This window comes from Eurytemora carolleeae, unplaced genomic scaffold (assembly GCF_000591075.1).
Source record: "Eurytemora carolleeae unplaced genomic scaffold, Eaff_2.0 scaffold946, whole genome shotgun sequence".
Taxonomy (NCBI): domain Eukaryota; kingdom Metazoa; phylum Arthropoda; class Copepoda; order Calanoida; family Temoridae; genus Eurytemora; species Eurytemora carolleeae.
This window is the reverse complement of record NW_019397009.1, coordinates 46,374-65,910: the sequence shown is the minus strand read 5'-3', so window position 1 is coordinate 65,910 and position 19,537 is coordinate 46,374. Positions and strand designations below refer to the sequence as shown.

At 32.8% G+C, this 19,537-nt stretch overlaps 3 protein-coding genes across 4 annotated transcripts in view; all 3 read right to left on the bottom strand.

Moving 5' to 3' along the window:
- Window positions 1-159: 159 nt before the first annotated feature.
- LOC111711069 (GPI transamidase component PIG-S) lies at window positions 160-9,176 on the bottom strand. Its single transcript, XM_023485316.1, has 14 exons — window positions 9,087-9,176; window positions 6,270-6,590; window positions 5,859-5,981; window positions 5,583-5,781; window positions 4,911-4,999; window positions 4,568-4,682; window positions 3,898-3,925; window positions 3,513-3,573; window positions 2,989-3,021; window positions 2,650-2,714; window positions 1,722-1,801; window positions 1,181-1,279; window positions 914-1,016; window positions 160-696 (listed from the first exon to the last, which is right to left on the bottom strand). The coding sequence occupies exons 1-14, from the start codon at window positions 9,154-9,156 to the stop codon at window positions 532-534; spliced, it is 1,551 nt and encodes a 516-aa protein (XP_023341084.1). The 5' UTR covers window positions 9,157-9,176; the 3' UTR covers window positions 160-531.
- Window positions 9,177-17,190, bottom strand: LOC111711071 (2-oxoglutarate and iron-dependent oxygenase domain-containing protein 3-like). Of its 2 annotated transcripts, XM_023485318.1 has the most exons (12): window positions 17,008-17,190; window positions 16,341-16,399; window positions 15,626-15,672; window positions 14,835-14,916; window positions 13,731-13,845; window positions 12,991-13,097; window positions 12,606-12,656; window positions 12,184-12,276; window positions 11,808-11,909; window positions 11,408-11,472; window positions 10,918-10,950; window positions 9,177-9,923 (listed from the first exon to the last, which is right to left on the bottom strand). In XM_023485318.1, exons 1-12 carry the CDS (start codon window positions 17,168-17,170, stop codon window positions 9,830-9,832), a joined length of 1,011 nt encoding a protein of 336 aa, XP_023341086.1. In that variant the 5' UTR covers window positions 17,171-17,190; the 3' UTR covers window positions 9,177-9,829. The 2 variants fall into 2 exon arrangements, with proteins under 2 accessions (XP_023341086.1, XP_023341087.1); XM_023485319.1 differs by lacking the exons at window positions 9,177-9,923; window positions 10,918-10,950; window positions 11,408-11,472; window positions 11,808-11,909 and adding an exon at window positions 11,916-12,015.
- The window catches only part of LOC111711066 (dephospho-CoA kinase domain-containing protein-like), a 23,367-nt gene continuing 21,014 nt past the window's right edge, over window positions 17,185-19,537 (bottom strand). Inside the window, exon 9 of the mRNA XM_023485312.1 lies at window positions 17,185-19,127. Coding sequence (XP_023341080.1) covers window positions 19,071-19,127 — 57 coding nt within the window. The 3' untranslated portion in view covers window positions 17,185-19,070. The remainder of the gene's footprint in view (window positions 19,128-19,537) is intronic.

The following is a 19,537-nucleotide window of genomic DNA, read 5'->3' as shown; positions in this document are numbered from 1 at the left end:
CACAGAATCAAAAGTTACCTCGGATCCGGATCCGGATCCGTATCAGAGTCAGGATCCGGATCCATCATCACGGATGCGGATCCGCGGATCCGGATCCGAATCAAAATGATATGGATCCGAAACACTGGTAGAAAAAGAACAAAAAATTGAGGAACTCTATTTCACATTTAGGAAAAAGACCATTTATTCTGCGAAATTATTTTCCATGAATCCAATATGCAAACTGTTGTAGTTTCAAATCAATTTAAAGATGGCCTTGAATGATTCACAAGGGCACCATTTTAACCTTTATCTTATCAATAGTGTAGAAGTTATTAATTATTATCATATTTCTAGCTTGTAGAGTCTCCTTACAATTTACTAGAATTTTCTTCTGTAGCAAGAAATCCACAATAATTAGTTGAAAAAGAAAGAAAAATCAAGGATTTCTTGTTCCGACGAAGGTTTAAGGGTACTTTTATGAATCGGACATGCTATTATAGGGTCACTAGTATAGATTACGTGAACAGTCCCTTAACATATCTTGTCCTACTACTCCTCCTTTGGTTTAGTCTTGATTGCTTTGATGATGGATTTGATGGATAGTAGGATGGGTAGACCTACAGGTAGGAAATAGGGAACATAGATAGCATACTTCTGATCATCAGGGAAATAGAGAAGGGAGAGTAGAGAGGGATCAAAGAACGCAGCTTCAGCCTTCATCAATCATCATTTTTAAAACTCATGTTTTACACATTTTACTATATTCTATTTCCAAGGAAGAAAGCCAATATAAAAAATCGCGAGGATAACATAATTTTTTTTCTTCAATAGTTCATTTTTTACATAGATGTGTGATGTAAGGGTTCGTTAACATTTTTAATGTACAGAAATTAAAAAAAAACTAAAATCCAGATTTTAAAAAATAATATTCCTGCTGCAGTGAGGATTGACTAGCAGAGTGAGCCTCAGTGATTCTTCCTTCCTTTAGATAGCTCACACTCATCCTTAGCTTATTCAAACTCATCTCTACCCTTCTATACAATACATCTAGCTCATTCAAGCTTATTTATCTCATCTGTCTGTCTGTCATCTGTCTATCTGTTTATCTGTCTATCCGTTTGGCCGTCCCTCTGTCTTTCTGTCTGTCTGTCTTCCCGTCGGCCCGTCTATCTGTCTCTCTGTCTATCTGTCTGTCTACCTAGCAATATCCTCTGTAATGACAATATTAGGAATCTGATGAAGAAGTCGGGATAAGGATTCCAGGGTTCGTCGTACTTCAACTATATTTTCACCAGCCCTAGACAGTATAATTACAAAGTAATGATAACAGGGGTGTATATTTTCCCTTAAAAAATACCACCCCCCCCCCGCATATGCGCAAAATTTGTTTTAAAAGTTTCTTTTTGCTGAATGGGGGAAAAAGAATGATTTTTAGGAAAAATTAAAAACATCTTTTGAGTAAAAAGTATGGAAAAGAATAAAAATAATTCCATTCATGTCTAATTTTGCCTCCCCCCCCATTATCTAGGGGGGGGAGAGGGTAATTCTTAAAAATATAAAAAATATACGACCCTGATCAAAAATAATTATGGTAAGTTAAGTAAAAAAAGTATCAACAACTATTTCAATTTGGCATAACATTGCAAATTACCAAAAAACAAATGTATTAAGTCACGTGAGGCTTTAGAAAAAATTTAATCAATATTTACAAAAATTAAAAAAAATATTTTTCTACTGACCTATATCTAAGCTGATAATCAAGTTCCCAGTCCCGTAGACCACGAGGGTTCAAGGCCAATGATTTTCTCTCATCAACAACCTTAAAGGAACGGTATACGTGACTAGATTAGCATGTCCGATTAGAACGGTTCCCTTTCGTTTTTTCTTCTTCTAAAACTTACTTTACCAACATTAAATTTACATTTATGTTAAGATAGGAAAATTTTGTTATGTAATTTTATTAGAAAGTTTGCCACTGAGATCCGATCCATGGTTAGAACGCCGCATATCATTGCGCGGGAGCAAAAATATTGCGGATATGTGGATCCAGGACCTTAACACTTTCAAAATCAAAGATAACAAATAGATCTGTAGTAACTTGAGCTGGGAACTCTTGTAATGCGGATATCGAGATCAAGGCTTGATATCGATCTTTTGTTAATTTTTATTTGATATCTCGCATGGTAATCGTACCCAGTCAGGTATTGAGAGGTAAAGTTTTTTTTTATAAATTCTCAAATTATAAGTGCCCACAATGAGTATCGAGATCAAGCGATTGGGATTATGAGTATCCAACAAAAAAGTTCCCAACCCTGCAATGACTAACCATTGCATTGAACCATTTTCCTGCTGATCTTAGCTTTAAAACTAGATAAATATTTGACTAATAACTTAAAATGAAAAAGGAAAACTACAAAATGCAACTTTCTTTTGGTAAAAACTTAAAGATTGAATTAAATATATGTCTTAATATTTAAATATATAATTGTATATTTTAAATAATTCAACGCTGTAGTCAGTACTGCAGGAAGAGCACTAAACTTCTAAATAAGGATCCGTTTAAGATTGGGGCAATTTAATGAAAACTATCTGATGGTGTAGATGTGATTTTACGCTGTTTTAATACTTTGCACAATCTCAACTATGAATATTAATTATCTAGTTGACCTGTACTCCTAGGAGAGATCTGAGCTGTCCAACCCAGATTTTAGAAACTAACTCCATATCCAACTCTAGATATAAACAATCAAACACTCAAAAAATAAAGAGATTTTTTTTCATTCCTGACAATTTATTTTTGTTTTAATGAAATTCTTCAAAATGAAGAATAATGATAATATGAATAAGATTATTCTAGGTATAAAAAAGTTTAAAACTTTTTTTGCAAAAAAAAAATACTACAATAAATATTTTCTTCAAGTTACATACATTTTTTATCCGTTGATGTTGTCTAGGACACTGGATGAAATAATATGAAAAAAGGTTAAAAATAGTTTGAAAGTTTTCCTAAACTTGTTGGATATTTGATCATCTTGTCTCCTAAACAAATAAAATGATAACAATCAAGAGTTTATTCGTATTTCGTTTTGTTTCTTCCATTTTTAATTCCTTTGTTTTTTGTCCATTCTTCATTTTAATATATTTTTTTATCTAATTATATTTTTCAATATTATTATTCATCTCCTATAAAGTCCAAGTGTCTAGTGGCTGGTATCTAGTATCTCGTGTCTGGTATCTAGTATCTCGTGTCTGGTATCTAGTATCTCGTGTCTGGTATCTAGTATCTCGTGTCTGGTATCTAGTACCTCGTGACTGGTATCTAGTATCTCGTGTGTGGTATCTAGTATCTCTTGTGTGGTATCTAGTATCTCATGTATGGTATCTAGTATGTCGTGAAATGTATGTTGTGCAGTATCCCGTGTTTCATGCTTAGTGTCTAACGTCTGTTGTCTGATGTGTCTAATATCTAGTGTGTCTACTGTCTAGTGTCTAGTATCTAGTTTGTCTGGTGTCTAGTGTCTGGTGTTTACCTGGTAGATTATAGTTATATATATAAACTCCTCCCCAGCTTGGGATCAGAAATGAATTATTCTGAATTCAAAATAGGTTTTTCCAATTCATAACTTTAAAGGAAATATTTACGAGAAGTTGTTTTGTTAAAGCAATAAATTCATTCATGAAGTTCTTTCATGATGTAGCACTTTCCAAACAGATAAAAGTACATATTTGTTATTAAATATGTTAAACAAGATGAATTTCACAAAAAAGCTAAAAACAAGATAATAACAATTTCCCAACAGTATTCTCTATTTATTTTTACCAAATTTAGTTCTTGCCCAGTTATTACTGATAAAAAAATATCTATTTGTATATATAGTGACAATTATTTATAAATATGAAGAAAAATGTTTTTTCCTTGGAACCTCGAACAGTCAGTGGGGTTCTAAACATCCGTATATATATATATAAATATAGAATTCATAAGAGCCTATAAAGATATAATTCTTAAAAACGCTTTTTATAAATTTGGAGAAAAAGAGAAGCTTGTAAAAGTTTTACAGGAGGAAGAGAAGGAATTGGGATAGAGAAGGACTTAGGAGTTAAAGGAATAGAGGGGAAAGAAAGGGTGGTGGGGTGGGAAATGGAAAGAGAAAGAGAGGAGAAAAGATTGATAGGAATAACGGAGAAAGAAGGAGCCGTTGGTGGTTTGGAAGATGGTAAGAGAAAGAGAGGAGAACATATTTAAAGGAATAAAGGGGAAAGTAATGGTGGGGTAGAAATAGATGAAGTAATCTTTTGTGGATAACCTTATTTAAGCTAAGATTTACTACAGGGAAAAGAGTATAAATATATTTAAGCAGGATTCCTATGAACAGTAGGTATGTAGATGATAAGATTAAGAGCAGGACTGCAGCTGCTCTGGTTAAGATTTACTACAGGGAAAAGAGTATAAGTATATATAAGCAGGATTCCTATGAACAGGAGGTATACAGATGATAAGATTAAGAGCAGGACTGCTGCTGCTCTGTTTAAGCTAAGATTTATTACAGGGAAAAGAGTATAAATATATATATAAGCAGGATTCCTATGAACAGGAGGTATGTAGATGATAAGATTAAGAGCAGGACTGCTGCTGCTCTGGCTACTCAATAAACTCTCAACACTGTTCAAGGCCAGAGCTAGATCTTCAGCTTTCACCTCTGGAAAAGACATTAAGTTAATAACTATTGTTCCTGTTTTTTTTTCCAGGAAATTAAGTTTTCCAATTTTAAGAATTAAAAGTATCGCAAATGTTTCTCTACTTAATTATTTGACAATCTATTGATTTACGTCTGAAGAATTACCCTGGCTCTCCAGGCCTTATTATTATTATTAGCATTCAACCTAGAGTCAAAGTATAAAAACATATATATATATATAGACTATACCTAGTGGACCCTGCCCCTCTTCACCTCCAGGTATATTTAGGCTGGTCAGGTAGATGACCTGACTGTTGACCGGAACATGCAGCGGGAATCTAGAAAAGGTAAACAACATTATTATAGATATCTATATAATAAAGATCTTCGCTCTTATAGATATATAATTATATATTTGTTTGTCTGTATATAGGTTAGCTATAGCTAGCCAAACGTCTAAACCAAATTGGCTGAATTTTTTTTAGGGAACCAATGGGTACCTTGGGGTAACATAGGCTAAAAAAATCGAAATTTTTTTTCTTCAAAAATTAAATTTTTTTCAAAATATTTTTTTTTCAAAATTCGATTTTATTTTCACGAGCAACGCCGGCCACTTCAGCTAGCATTTAAATAAAAATTATATATGTTTGGATTTTTTATTTTCTCTACTAATTAAAAAGAAAATAATCATTATTCTTATTAAGAAAATAATTTTTTAATTTTAAAGTTTATTTTAGGACTTGAGATAATTTCAAGTAAATTCAAATTCTGAACATTTTGCAGATATAAAAATCTAAACCCTAACACACCATCCAATCCTAAAGAGAAAACTGGATTTGATCGTGCGAATCCCATAAACGTTGTTTTCTGGAAATATTTATCAAATAAAAATATGGCGTTTATTAAAGATTTGGGAAAAACCTTGATAAAAACGGATCCAGATATTTGTGAACTGCTCCTTTAATATCCCAGGAGGCCACAACATATTCAGGTTCAGGGACTAGAAGGGAAAGCTGAACATCTATCTTCCCGGTACTTTTCTTTCGGAGAAGGCTAGCCGAGGTTGGACTGGAGGCCGGGGAGGACGGGGTCTCCCATAACCTCGACATTTGTTGCTCACCTAAACAGATATTCTTGATTTAAAGGACTTTAAAATAATTGACAATATGTGATTGATTGATTTGAAAAATATCTTACCCAATACTGTGTCCATGAGCATTGCCGCAATTTGTTGTGAAGGGGTGGCGGAGGTGAAGTAAATAGTTCGGTAATTGCCCGCAACCAATGATGATGGCGAAACCAGCAAAACCCGTGGGGCTTCTACCATGAAAAATTATTCTTATTTATATCATAAATTTTATTTATTTTAATTAAGCAAATAAATTGGAAACTTAAAATTAACTATAAAATCACGATAGTTTATTTGAAGTAATTTTTATAGGCATAAGGTAAAAGATGTCATTTGCCACAAACTCAAATTTTCTAATCCCTGCAGCCTTGCAACCTGATGGGGTAAACCTTTAATATTTAAAACTTAGATTATTTGATCTAACAGAAATCATCGCTTGTGGAAAAACTCAATTCCTTTGATTTTGGTTTTGTGCTTACCTAGCAGAACAACAGCCCCTGGGACGGATCCAGCCAATCCTTTTCCAATCTCCTCATCGACATCTCCCAAGCTGACCGCACTTTCCAGAACTTTACTTTCACGCTCACTTGGTGCGCGCACATTTAAAGATAAATCATAAAGTTGAGAATTTAAGAGTTTTTGAACTTCTGGTCCCCTGGAATGTACACCCTGTGCGTCAGGTGTGATCAGAATAATGTTCACTTTTTGCGTCACATATTCAATGTCTGATAATGCGTCAATTGCGTCATAGGGAAGGAGGGCTCTGTACACTTCAGTCGTACGCCACCAGATTGGAACTCCTTACAATTAATTTTAAATTTCGGAATTACAAAATTAGTTAAATTGAGAATGTAGACGTAGTTTCAAATCTCCTGCTATTTTAAAAGAGGGACATGTCCGATTCACATCGATATCTATTGGCAATTAGTAAACAATGAGAAAGATATCGTCGTTTTTCTATCCTAATATCGGTCAAAATATTACGATTTCCTTCAATGTCTTCACACCACAAATCCGCAAGAGATGCCACAGTTTTAAATAATCAACATGTCAGCTATAATAATAAGAATCTATCTTTCATCCTTCACCAGACTAATACCGGGTACCATGGTGATTTGGACATGCCATCATCAATTCAGGCGGGCCCCCCCCAAAAAAAAAATTACTTACAGAAGTTCGAAATATCATTTCTCAACATTAATAGAGACCTATATAAATATATATAAATATAGAATTCATAAGAGCCTATAAAGATATAATTCTTAAAAACGCTTTTTATAAATTTGGAGAAAAAGAGAAGCTTGTAAAAGTTATAGTAGTTGAACTGAGAATGTATTAAAATGGAGACATTTTTTAGGAATCATTTGAGATCTATGAGACGTTTTAACGGTGCATATTTGTCCAGCAGGAGCGCAAATTCAATCTTTAAAATCCTCATTTTGAGGGATGATTTTGGGAATCGGTTTTTAAAAAATTATTAAATAAGGACGAAGAGAAATTAAAAAAATTCTACAGTAAACTAATTAGTTGTTTAGGAACAGGTTGAGAAAATAAAAATTAACTGTTATTATCGAAAATAAGTAATCTTATTCAGTTATTAGTTTCTGTAATGTCTCATTGCACACAAACGTTTTCTGTATATTTCCTGGAATTTTTATTAAAAAGACGACATTTGAAGAATTTATTGAAATCTGCGAACAAATGCATAAAGAATAAGAAATTCAATATAACTATGAAAAAGAAATAATTGATTCTAACATTGATTTATAGAGAAAATTTCAATTGAGAAATATTTTCCTAAACATCTAATTAGTTTACCGTAGAATTTTTTTAACATCACCGTTATTTAATAATTTTAAAAAAATCGATTTTCAAAACGTTACCACTCAAGTTGATGATTTTGGACGTCGACGTAGTAATGATGGAAACTTTCATAATGTGTCTAATGTCTAAAGGAGACCACTAGAAACTTGTTTAAGGTTTCTAAACTTTAAAAATGTGGCAAAAGAAATTTTCTTTATTGTCAGACTTTTGAGCAAAAGCAGCGCCTGACCTTCTGCAATATTTTGTTAAACCTGCTGACATTTTGTTGACCTTAGAAAAGGATTAATTTGGGTAAACAAATCAAATGATGAAAAGTCCAAATATTCTTGACACCATCGGTTTATTAAGCCTGTAGATAAACTACCAGGTAAATGGCAACCAAAAGGACAAAAAATCCGGCCTCACTTATGATCCTAGCCGCAGTGGGATTGGGTGAAAGAAAACCTACTCTGTATTTCTGTTGAAAAGAGGAAACCGTCAATAGCCAGGTGTTCCAGAAAATGTTGAACTCAAAAATTGCTCCTGGAGCTAACACTGCTTACGGGGAACACACTTATATCTTGGTTTAAGATAATACTCTTCCCCACACAAATATATCAACTGTCTCTCTGATAACGGGTTGGCTATATTTTGGTCTCTGGAGAAAAAAAACCCTTGTTACCCAAATATCTTAGTTTCAATTTTTTACGCGAATGCAAGATTAGGTCCATCGGAAGGTTTACAGAACGATCATTTAGATTAAGAAGATTACTTCTGTCTTCTGGGACGGTTTGGATTAGGACCGGCTGTGAACTATGTGTATTGTGTACCGAGTTTAGAGCTCCGGTAGAGGGACGTTGTTTAGGTTGAAGAAGGTTTGAGTTAGAACCGGCTGTGTACTATGTGTACCGAGTTTAGAGGTCCGGTAGAGGGACATTGTTTAGGTTGAAGAAGGGTTGAATTAGGACCGGCTGTGTACTATGTGTACCGAGTATAGAGCTTCGGTAGAGGACATTGTTTAGGTTGAAGAAGGTTAAATTTGATAAAATATATTCAATCTACTCCCGAACATTCAGTATACGTAAAATCATCTAAATCAGATGTCTAAATTGGGTTTAATATAAAAAATGTTATAATTATTTTAAAAGTTTCCATCTTTACTACGCACCCTGTACATACTTAGTACATTGCCGGTCACTCCCTTTAAGAAGGGGATATTAAGATGTAAACTCAATATTGTAAAACAAAAGCTAAGTTGTTTTTAGACTGATGTATTCTTCATATTCATCTGCCAAGACTGTCCAAACAAACCGATTTAAGTTAGAACCTATTGAATGGAGATCAATACGCATTCTACATTCTATTTTCTAAGATCCTTAATAGTGCAGCGATTTTTAAAAGTGCCCGATTCTTGGGTCGCTACAAAGTTTTAAAGTCTGATTTGACGGTCACTCCATTTTATGTAATCATGACAATAATGAGAGACATTTTACCTAGCACAGCCATTATGAGTATGTATGAGAGGGGTCCCAAGTGGGACTTTATCTTGCTAAGTTCCATCATGAATCTACTCCGCCATTTTATCTGAAAACAAGAGATCTAAGGAATGCAAGGTTAACGGTTTATCACAGAAAAGCACAAACAATGCTAGCAGAACAAAATATCACAAAACGTAACAATATCAAACAAAAATGTTAAAAGAAATGCAAAACATACCAAATCATTTTCATAAAATGAGAAAAAAATGTACATAATAATGCTTTTTTGAGAATCTACTTTAAGGAACCAGTGCGTAAAGGTAATAACAAACTAATATAAATGTTCCATTTCTGAGCACAATAAGTCCAAGCTTTTAGTGCTGGGCCTAGTCATGAACTTTCTGAACTTAAACTTTGTCCTGGTACTTGTCCAGTCCTTAAGCTAGGTCCTGATATTTGTTCTGTCCCTAAGCTAGGTTCTAGTTCTTGTCTGGACCTAAGCTAGGTTCTAGTTTTTCTCCTGAACCCAAATTAGGTTCTAGTTCTTGTCCTGGACCTAAGCTAGGTTCTAGTTCTTGTCCTGGACCCAAACTAGGTTCTAGTTCTTGTCCTGGACCTAAGCTAGGTTCTAGTTCTTGTCCTGGACCCAAGCTAGGTCCTAGTTCTTTTCCTGGACTTGTCCTGATACTTGTCATGGACATAGGTGTTGTCCGGACCAAAGCTATGTGTTGGCGGTGGTCCAGGACCCAGTACTTCTCCTAGTTCTGGTCATGATCCTTGTTATCCTGATCTAAACCAGGATCTGCAATTCTCTTGGTCTTGTCACAAGTGAATCCCATTGTCAGAGCATACCTAATCATATTATTATTATTATCATTATTATTTCTTTTATTGTTTACCTTCAAAGAACGGATCTCAGGCCCAGGGCCTTCATATTAAGCCATGGTAATGTGTATACTATTAGATCGGTAGAACAAGCCAGAGGGGGTACCCATTTGTGCCCCAGAGAATTGATGAAAGCATCAACTTTTAAGGTATGGGGAAATAGTATTGCTTTGCATTTTATAATGCAACCAGTGGACAAACCTAACAGACCCTCCCCCCTAACCTGATACTTATATCTCATTATATCAGGGGAAACAGGGGGTTTCTTCTCTCCTTTTAGGGAAGCTAAACAAAATGGGGCTCTTTGGTTATAAATAAGCAACCAAATCAACGGAAGGATGGCATAATCAAATTAAATAGAGAAGTTTAGGGACTGGTTAAATAAACTACTCAAATCAAATAGTTGTTTGCAGGTATTACTTGATGCAATCTAGAAAAAGATAAAAGATTGTCCAGAAAATGATGACTTTGTCACTGAAAAGGGGCTGTTGACATAATTTCAAGAGATCCTTCATTTGAAGGGTCATATGCCTAATTTGCTATGGTTTATCTAGGCCTTTGTCTGAGTAACAATAAGGGAGATATCATCGTTTTTCTTGAATAGCAATAAATTATATCAATGTCCTTCCTTATCTCGGCATTTATATTGAAAACCCGTTTTAAGATTTAAAAACAATTAGACCATTTTTGCTCCGACAAAGCTTTAAAGAGTCCCAATTATGATTTAGTCACATTACACTTAAACACGAGGTCATCTTTTAGTCACATTACACTTAAACACGAGGTCATCTTTTAGTTACGTCGACTCTAAACAGTCTTTTTTAATTCTTTTTATTAATTCTCCTCCTCAGCTCACATTTTGCATAATAATAACCAACTCTAATTAACAACATAAAGTTAAAAATGTACTTGAACAAAACAACAATTCAAATTGAAATTTCAATAAAGCAAAAAAATAAACCTGGTGCCGCCTGAAACCTCCTCTACTCTATGCCTGAAATGAAATAAAATTTTTAAAGGGTCCTATCAATCAATAAATAAAAAAATAATTTTAAAAAATCCATCAATTATCAAAAAATCACTTAATTAATTAATAATAATCCATCAATTATCAAAAAATCACTTTATTAATAATAATCTATCAATTATCAAAAAATCACTTGATATATTAAATAATTACATAATCAATCAAATAATCACTTAATTTATCAAATAATCACTAAATTAATCAGATCATTAAATCATTGGTCTAAAACGACGAAGCTTATTATGAGATGGATCAAACTCAATAAATTTCAATCTGTAAAACAAATCTAACTGGATATGTGGTTACATTTCCAAAAGAAAACAAGACGGAGAAAAAAAGACCAAAAATAGTGTCGAAATTCAAACTATTATTCAAAGATATGGACGAATAAAAATAAAGTCTATAAATGAAAAGAACATGATACCTGTTTTCAGGGCCGGATGTAAAGACAGAAACCCTTCCCTCTTTAGGTTCTACAGTTCGATTTGTCTTAAAATAAGAGAGACATTATTTTTAAATATTTCAAAAATGCTTGCTTGAATTAGACTTATAAAAAATAGGAAAACGTCCTATTCATTGATTAATTAGGTTTAGGATAATTTAGAAACCATCCTTATTATCAATTAATTGTTTTGACTTATACATAATATAGTATTTATAATATTTTTTTGGATTTACAGATTTTTTTTGCTAGAATAAATAATGAACATTTGCACTTTAACTTCATCAAATAAGGAGGTCAATAAGTATATTCTTAAAAAATCATATTTTCCATGCCCCATCCCCCTCCCCTGAACTCATTAATACACACTCTGACGTATTACCTTAGAATGGTTGTCGATGAATATAAACCTGCCTCCAGTGAAATCCCTCTTATAATTGGTTAGATAGAGTAGGCTAGTATAGTGGAAGGAAGGGTAGGTGTCCTAAACATAGTTAGATAGAGTAGGCTAGAATAGTGGAAGGAAGGGTAGGTGTCCTAAACATAGTTAGATAGAGTAGGCTAGTATAGTGGAAGGAAGGGTAGGTGTCCTAAACATAGTTAGATAGAGTAGGCTAGTATAGTTGAAGGAAGGGTAGGCTAGTATAGTGGAAGGAAGGGTAGGTGTCGTAAACATAGTTAGATAGAGTAGGCAAGTATAGTGGGAGGATAAACTTAATGTATTGTCATTTTCTTCAACATATTTTACTGCAGTGTACCTTATCAATATGGTCGTGCCAGTACTCATCATGGAGTGTCTTGGCTGGTAGAGAAGTCAGCTCAGAGAAAAAGGTGGGGTGGGTCAGATACAGCTAGAAATAGTTACAAATAAAGTTCAAGGTCGACAGGTCAGAAAGTAGAAACGATGTAAATCAAGAAGAAATAAATTTCAAATAAAATTTGGCAGATTTTGTATAAGCCTTGAAAAAAAATGTAATGTATAAAACTGATGTTTTACAATCATGCAAGGGTAACCCATTTATTTAGACAATTTTAACTTTGAAAACTTTATTTTTTCGACAACCCCAGTCTTTTCCTCCTCCGGTATAGCATCAGTCTCCCCCCCCCCTCCCCCGGCCCCCATTCTTCTCTAATAAAACATAGTTATAGTCCCTCTGATCTTCCGTGTATTAAAAAATACCTGGTCGTCATCGATATTAAAGTGCTCCGAGACTGCTCTTTTCACCCGATCCTTAAAATCAATGTTAGTTACAGAAGTAGGTTAAAGGGTCTGAAGACATAATTTCAAGTGACATTCCATCTGAAGAGTTAAACTACTTCTTTCAATTCATTAAATCCGACCTCTGAAATCAACAATTGCTTTAGAGTAGCATAAGGATGACACTGTTCAGTGTTCAGATTTTATTCAGTCCGATTTCTTACACTCATAATTCCTAGCAGCCGACATGTTTTTTTCGAAATATTTAAATAAATGAGAAAATCTTTTGATTGACATATTTGAAAAGTTTCAGGTCGTCATTAAAGTCTTATCTTTTGTGGGTAACCTTGTACAATCTTCTTCTTACCTTGACAGTACTGTACACCTGAAAGTCATGTTTAGTGTACAGGTTGGGATGACTGGTGTACAGGTTTATAAAGTTCTCTCCATAGGACAAAGCTCCAGAATGCAAATCTAAAAACAATCCTTTTGTTTGTTTTGTATTTCTAGAATCCCAACTGTTCAATATCGTCTTCAAAACACTAAAAACAATGTCAGACTCTTTCATACAAAAATGATGCAGCGGCTAGATATCACGTCAACTACAAAATGTACATTCTGATTTATAAAATTTTTAATTGAAAATCTGACATTCGGTTTATTAAACTCAAGCTCTACTAATAACCTACAGGGAGATTTTTAAGTCGATTTTTTTTATTTGTGGTTAATTGAATAAGCAAATCTCTCCTTTTCTTACCAGTGCAGTTGTAATATCTTTAAAGGACCCTATGTATTTGAGAAGATCTTGAAGAAAACGATTCCAGCTTTATTAGTATTAAATTCGTCCTCCATGTGGTTTAACAGTCAAATTGATCAAATATCGGGTTCGAAGTTTAAAAGTTGTTTGAGAGCCTCCTTAAGAAAAATTTACAATTTTGGAGATGATCAATTTCTTAGTCAAAAGTCATGTAATAATGAGTTAATAAATATTAAAATAATCTTTTTGTTGTACCTTATTTTGTTTTTAAAATCACCCAGTAAAATTATTGATTTTAGAGAAGGATGATTTTAGAATTAATTATTTAAATCTCAATTTATGATGTTTACCAAGAATTGAAGCTCCCCCAGCTCCTCCTCCCTTAGAGAGTCCTTTCTTAGCGATATCCAGGAGTGCGTGGGCTTCTGCCGTGGACACCAGGTTGTCTACTAGAAATCTACCACACTAAACATCAATGTACATTGTACAACAACAACGTGAACACTGTTAACTGTACGGTGTACATACAAATGTATTCTTTACGCCAAAATTTCGCGAAAACAGTACTCTTTACGAGTTTGTGAATACAAAAAGGGATGGAGACAAAGGCGACATTCAAAAGCAGAACTAATATTAGAATCAAGGATGTTGTTTAATGTTTATATCCTAGGCGTTTTTTTATTTTGCTTTTGAAGTATTAACATGGCAAAACAATTAAACACCCCATTTTAAAATATGTTTAACCCCTTACAAAATAAACGGATGCAAAGTAAATTATAGAAGTAAATCGAAGTAAACAAAATGAAATTTGTACCGACTAGACATCTCAGTCCAATTTAGTGCTCTACTGCATGTACCTTGTACATAGTTTGTACTGCAGTGTATTAAAATAAACTATTGGGCGATTTTGCGCACCTTTTTCTAGTTTTAATTCAGCTGTCCAATTATCCAATTTTAATTGTTATCGACTTTTAGCCATTTTCGCAGATTTTCTGTTTATATTAGTTCATTTTCAAAAATTTCTATTTAGACAGGCGGTGGTCGATTAAACCTTTTCTAGGGTCATGTGAGTTGCCTTAAAAAATCTTGGCCCGATAGGTTTAGCCGTTATGATGTTTATTGGATACAAAAAAAAACAGACAGACAAGTATATAGATTGAAGTTGTACTGCAGTGTACATACAGGGTCACCCACAAAGAATAAGACTTCATAGACGACTGTACGGATTTAATACTGTCTCTTTCCTTATATTCATGATTCCCACAAACTGTAAACTTGTTTCTCCCGTTGATAAATCATATAATAAGCTATTAAAAGACCATTTCAAGATAGAAGACTTGATATAATAAGATTCATTATTTTATAATTTCAGGTCGTCTTTACAGTCTCAAACTTTGTGGGTAACCCTGTAAATTGTACAGCAGTGTATAAAATAAAGTTGTCCAATGTTATTCCTTTGTGGGAACACAGGGTGGATTTAACTCTTGTATCTCTCTCTTGTAGGTTGGAGAACAAAGGAACTGTTGAACACGTTTTCTAAGACAACAAAAATTAACATAGCTGGGAACTTTAGAATGGGAAACCTTCAATCCCGACTTCTTAATCCGAATATCTAATGTGGACACTTTTAATTTCTTGCTTAATCCACTCTTTTTTGGATATAATACAGAAAAATCAAATACCAGGTTTTTTAAAATTAGAAAGTCCCTTCTGTTTCATTATATTAATCTTGAATGGCGTGCAAAATTTCAAATTTCCTGGCTTCTGATACGTTACTCTGATTGGTTGAATTTTATACACTTTTCAGGATACAAGTACAAAATTAGCTTAGTCTTGAGATTAAGAAAAAGAGAGGATCAAGCATTGATCTCGATATCCACCATTCTAAAGTTCCCAGCTCTAAACTTAAATAAAGTGATTTAAGACTTATTTTTTTATTTTTAGAGAAAAAGTCAGATTCCCAACGCTACAAATCACTTTGTGGAAGTTATTTGTTGATTTGCTAGCAGCTACAAACACAATGAGAAAAAACTGGGAGAATTTAACACTTTTCAAGCTAAAATCATCTCATCCACAATTTTATTCAGAAAAAAGCTTTAAAGGGTTATTTTATCAGGGGTTATCAGAAGTATTAAAAATATGATCATAAAAGAAGCTGAGAAATCGAATTTCTATTTTTACTATAAAATAAAACGTATTTTATCAATTTTAAATTTAAAAAAAATAAGAATTAAAGATGGCCTACATGTCAATATCCTCCTCTACCCCCGCCATTCTTACAAAACCTTCACTCTAAAAATATAAAAATATTTAGAATTCTTTTCATCTTAAATTGATTAGAGTAATTTTATTTCTTCATAACAGAATGATTGTTTTCTTCATACAAGAATAATCTTTTTTAAATGACCAGAATACATTTTTTTCGTCAAAATGACCAAAATAGATTTATTCATTAAAATTACTAGAAATTTTTTTTTCTTCGAAATGACAAGCATAATTTTTTTTCTTTAAAATGACCAGAATCAATATTTTCTTCAAAATGACAAGAATATTTCTTTAAATGACCAGAAAATTTTTTTTTCTTCAAATGACGAGAATAAATTTTTTTTCTTAAAAAAAAACAAAAATATTTTTTTTTCATCAGAATGACTCGAAAATTTTTTTCTTTAAAATAACCAGACTATTTTTTTCTTCAAAATTACCAGAATGGTTGTTTTTCTTCATACCAGAATATTTTTTTTTTCTTCAAAATGACAAGAGGAATTTTTTTTTTCTAATTGACCAGAACATATTTTTTTTCTTCAAAATAACCAGAATATTTTTTTCTTCTTCAAAATCACCAGAATAAATTTTTCTTTCCAACAGAATGACCAAAATACATTTATTTCTTCAAAATGACTAGAATAATTTTTTTCTTCAAATTGACCAGATTAATTTTTCCAAGTTCAAAAAAAGTTCACCTCTTGCATTTTGTTATAAATTAGGTAAATAACAGCCCCTGCTCCGATCACAAGTTTCGCTAAAACATTAAAACAAAACTAATTGGAAAACAAACAAAAAATTTAGAAATCTAAAAATGTAATCCAGTGAAGTGATAACTATTTGATCCAGATAAATATCAATTATGTATCCGTATAATTATCTAATTACTAGCTTGGGAACCCAGCTTAGACTGAAAACTAAGTTGACACACTCAACTTGGAATTGTTTTAATAGACTTAAAGGGCTCGGCATGGTAGTTGAGCTGTAAGTAATTGTAGAGAAAAACATTCATTTGATACCAATGAGACATATTTACGGTTTACAATTTTTAAATAAGAGCGTTGAAGTCGTTTGTAATATTTCACCAGTTGTTTCAGTCAGCAGAAGAAACGTATTTTTACAATTATTTAATAACCCAGACAAAACATGTAAAAAAAATTATTTCAAAGACTAAGTCGCTGTTAAGGATCATATTTTTTAAGGAAATTTTCGATGAAAGCCATAGAATCGATTATTTCATTATCATCATTTCCTTTGCTGTTTCTATAACTTTGTTCGCAGATTTCTTCAAAATGTCGTCTTCATTATGAAAATAAAAATGTATCCGTGACTGTAAATATATAAATTATGTATTCCTATAATTACCTAGCATACTATGGGATATGGATGAATCCTTGTCACTCAGTTTAGGATTGTATCTGCCACGGAGTACTTTTCTATCTTCAACTTTTCTGCCAGAATCCTTTTTATCCGCCGTCCCCGCCTTTTTATCTAAATCCTTCCGCCGACGGGTAACAGTTTCCACCATTTTTACTGTAACACTCTGTAAATAAATATAATCATTTATAAATTTATCTTATTACCATTGTTTCTTTACAAACGTACACTTCTTTAAGAATAATAGATATTGTTTTGGTAGTCTGGTGTAGATACTAACAGGGCATCAAAGTGAAAAATTGGTTTTAGATAGTTGATGCTTTCAAATTGCTGCATGTTGATATGGAGAGAAAAATGTCATCCAGCAATTCGAATATAGCTTCACAATATGACCCGACATTGGTCATAACTTGCTTTTGTTGAGTCAAATTTGAATATAAGTATAAGAGAATAATTTTGAAAAAAAAAGTTTCATTTCGAGTTCTTGTCTAAATCTAAAAAAATTTCCAATTGAGGATTTTGAATCCGAAATTTTCCCAACCATTATTATTTCAAATATAAGAATCAAGTTGTCGTATTTCCATAATCCAACCTTGAAACTGGAGCAATGACTTAAAAAACTTGTAATGGATTGTAATCAAAACAGTCATCATACAAGGAGAGGAGTCTTGAATAACTATTTTGCCTTTAAAAACTTCTTTCAGGGATGTAAATTTTCTTTAAAAATCACCGCCCCCATCCAATGGCAATCATTTTTCTGTCATCAAAAATCTTTTTTCAAATTTAAAAGAAAAAAGATATAATTTATATTTACGTCTTCTTCTACTGCATTGATCTTGAAAAGATAAATATATACGCAACAACTACATAAATCTACTTTTAAAAAATCCTTTAAATTCAAATTATGGATTACAATAAATACAACTTTTCTAAATTACTAAAATGCTTTGTTGAACTATAACCGATTCATCATGCATAAAAAGGGTGTGAAAACTAATTTTTTTTTGGACAGATTTGGAAATATTTCATAAACGGGATTTAGCTACTCCAGTCATACTAGTCGTAGTAGGGTAACGATCGTTCAACCAGCAACAGGCGGAAAACCACTCAGTCAATCTAGCAGCACTCATAATGGTTTATCACTCATACTTTTTTCACTTAAGCAAAGTTTCACTCAAGAGGAGTAACACTCAAGCAGAGTATCATTCAAGCAGAGTTTTACTTAAGAAGAGTTATACTCAAGAAGATTATCAATCAAGTAGAGTAGATAACTCTAATAGAGTACCACTCTAAGAAAGTATCATTCAAACAAAGTATCATTTAAACAGAGTATCTCAATCTGACAGAGTCGATCACTCTAGCATAGGATCACTAAAGGAGAGTATCACTCAAGCAGAGTATCACTCAAGCAGAGAATCACTCAAGCAGAGAATCACTCAAGCAGAGAATCACTCAAGCAGAGAATCACTCTAGCAGAGAATCACTCAAGCAGAGAATCACTCCAACAGAGTATCTAACTATAACATAGTATCACTCAAGCAGAGAATCACTCAAACAACGCATCACTCAAGCAGAGTATTACTCAATTAGTGAATCATTCAATCAGAGTATCACTCAAGCAGAGAATCACTCAAACAGCGCATTACTCAAGCAGAGTATCACTGAAGCAGAGTATCACTCAAGCATGTAATCACTCAAGCAGAAAATCATTCAAGCAGTGTATAAATCAAGCAGGTTATCACTCAAACAAATTTTTATACAATTCACTTAAGAAAACAATCAATGAATGATCATTCATTCAGAATCTACGAATCATCCAAAAAATCACGTCACTAAAGAACACTAAATCACTCAAACACCTTGTCTTGTTTGACCCTAGATGACTAAATCATTCAAACAAATATTTAGATACCAATTACTACAGTTCCTTGTCAATGTTGTCAGTAGATCTATGGCCGACCTATCTAAACTTCAGCTGATGGCATGATGCAGAATGTCACGTTTTTCTTGAATCTGGCCCGTTTTTTAACTTGTGCGAGAGCACTGAGCATTTACTTGCTTCCACCAGAAATCAAGGAAACCAGCTCCCTTCCGGTCACCTTACCAACCTGTACAGAAATATTGTTACAAAATTCTCAAATATGATATTTTTGCAATATTACAATATTTTTAGAGTGTGTTTTAATATTCTTTAAAATTCAAATAGCCACAAAACCATCGTGAAACAATTTTTCATCGAATTTATATTGAAAAAAATCAAATCCTAAAATGGGGTTGAAAAATAAAAATAACCAGTCAGCAGCTGCACTATGCACATTTTTCAAACCTCCTCTATTCTTTTTGAGACATAACAATATTATTTAAAATGTTTGCTTTTCGGAACTTTATTACTTTTGAAGAAGTAAATTTTTTAAATCATGCTCACACAAAAAAATACTTATAAACCATTTCGAACATGCCAAAAATGTTAAATGTAAAAGAATCATATATTATAATGTTTTGCACAACCTGTATTTAC

What these genes read in the sequence shown, in the direction of transcription:
- LOC111711071 (XM_023485318.1), bottom strand. Translation starts at nt 17,170, where the DNA reads ATGGTGGAAACTGTTACCCGTCGGCGGAAGGATTTAGATAAAAAGGCG. An exon ending in TTAATATCGATGACGACCAG is followed by an intron (nt 12,277 to 12,605) that starts GTATTTTTTAAT and finishes AACTATTTCTAG; the next exon opens with CTGTATCTGACCCACCCCAC. An exon ending in GAGGTTTCAGGCGGCACCAG is followed by an intron (nt 9,924 to 10,917) that starts GTTTATTTTTTT and finishes TAATATGATTAG; the next exon opens with GTATGCTCTGACAATGGGAT.
- LOC111711069 (XM_023485316.1), bottom strand. Translation starts at nt 9,156, where the DNA reads ATGATGGAACTTAGCAAGATAAAGTCCCACTTGGGACCCCTCTCATAC. An exon ending in ATATAACTATAATCTACCAG is followed by an intron (nt 3,022 to 3,512) that starts GTAAACACCAGA and finishes TTATTTGTTTAG; the next exon opens with GAGACAAGATGATCAAATAT. An exon ending in CAAATATCCAACAAGTTTAG is followed by an intron (nt 2,715 to 2,988) that starts GAAAACTTTCAA and finishes GTTTATATCTAG; the next exon opens with AGTTGGATATGGAGTTAGTT.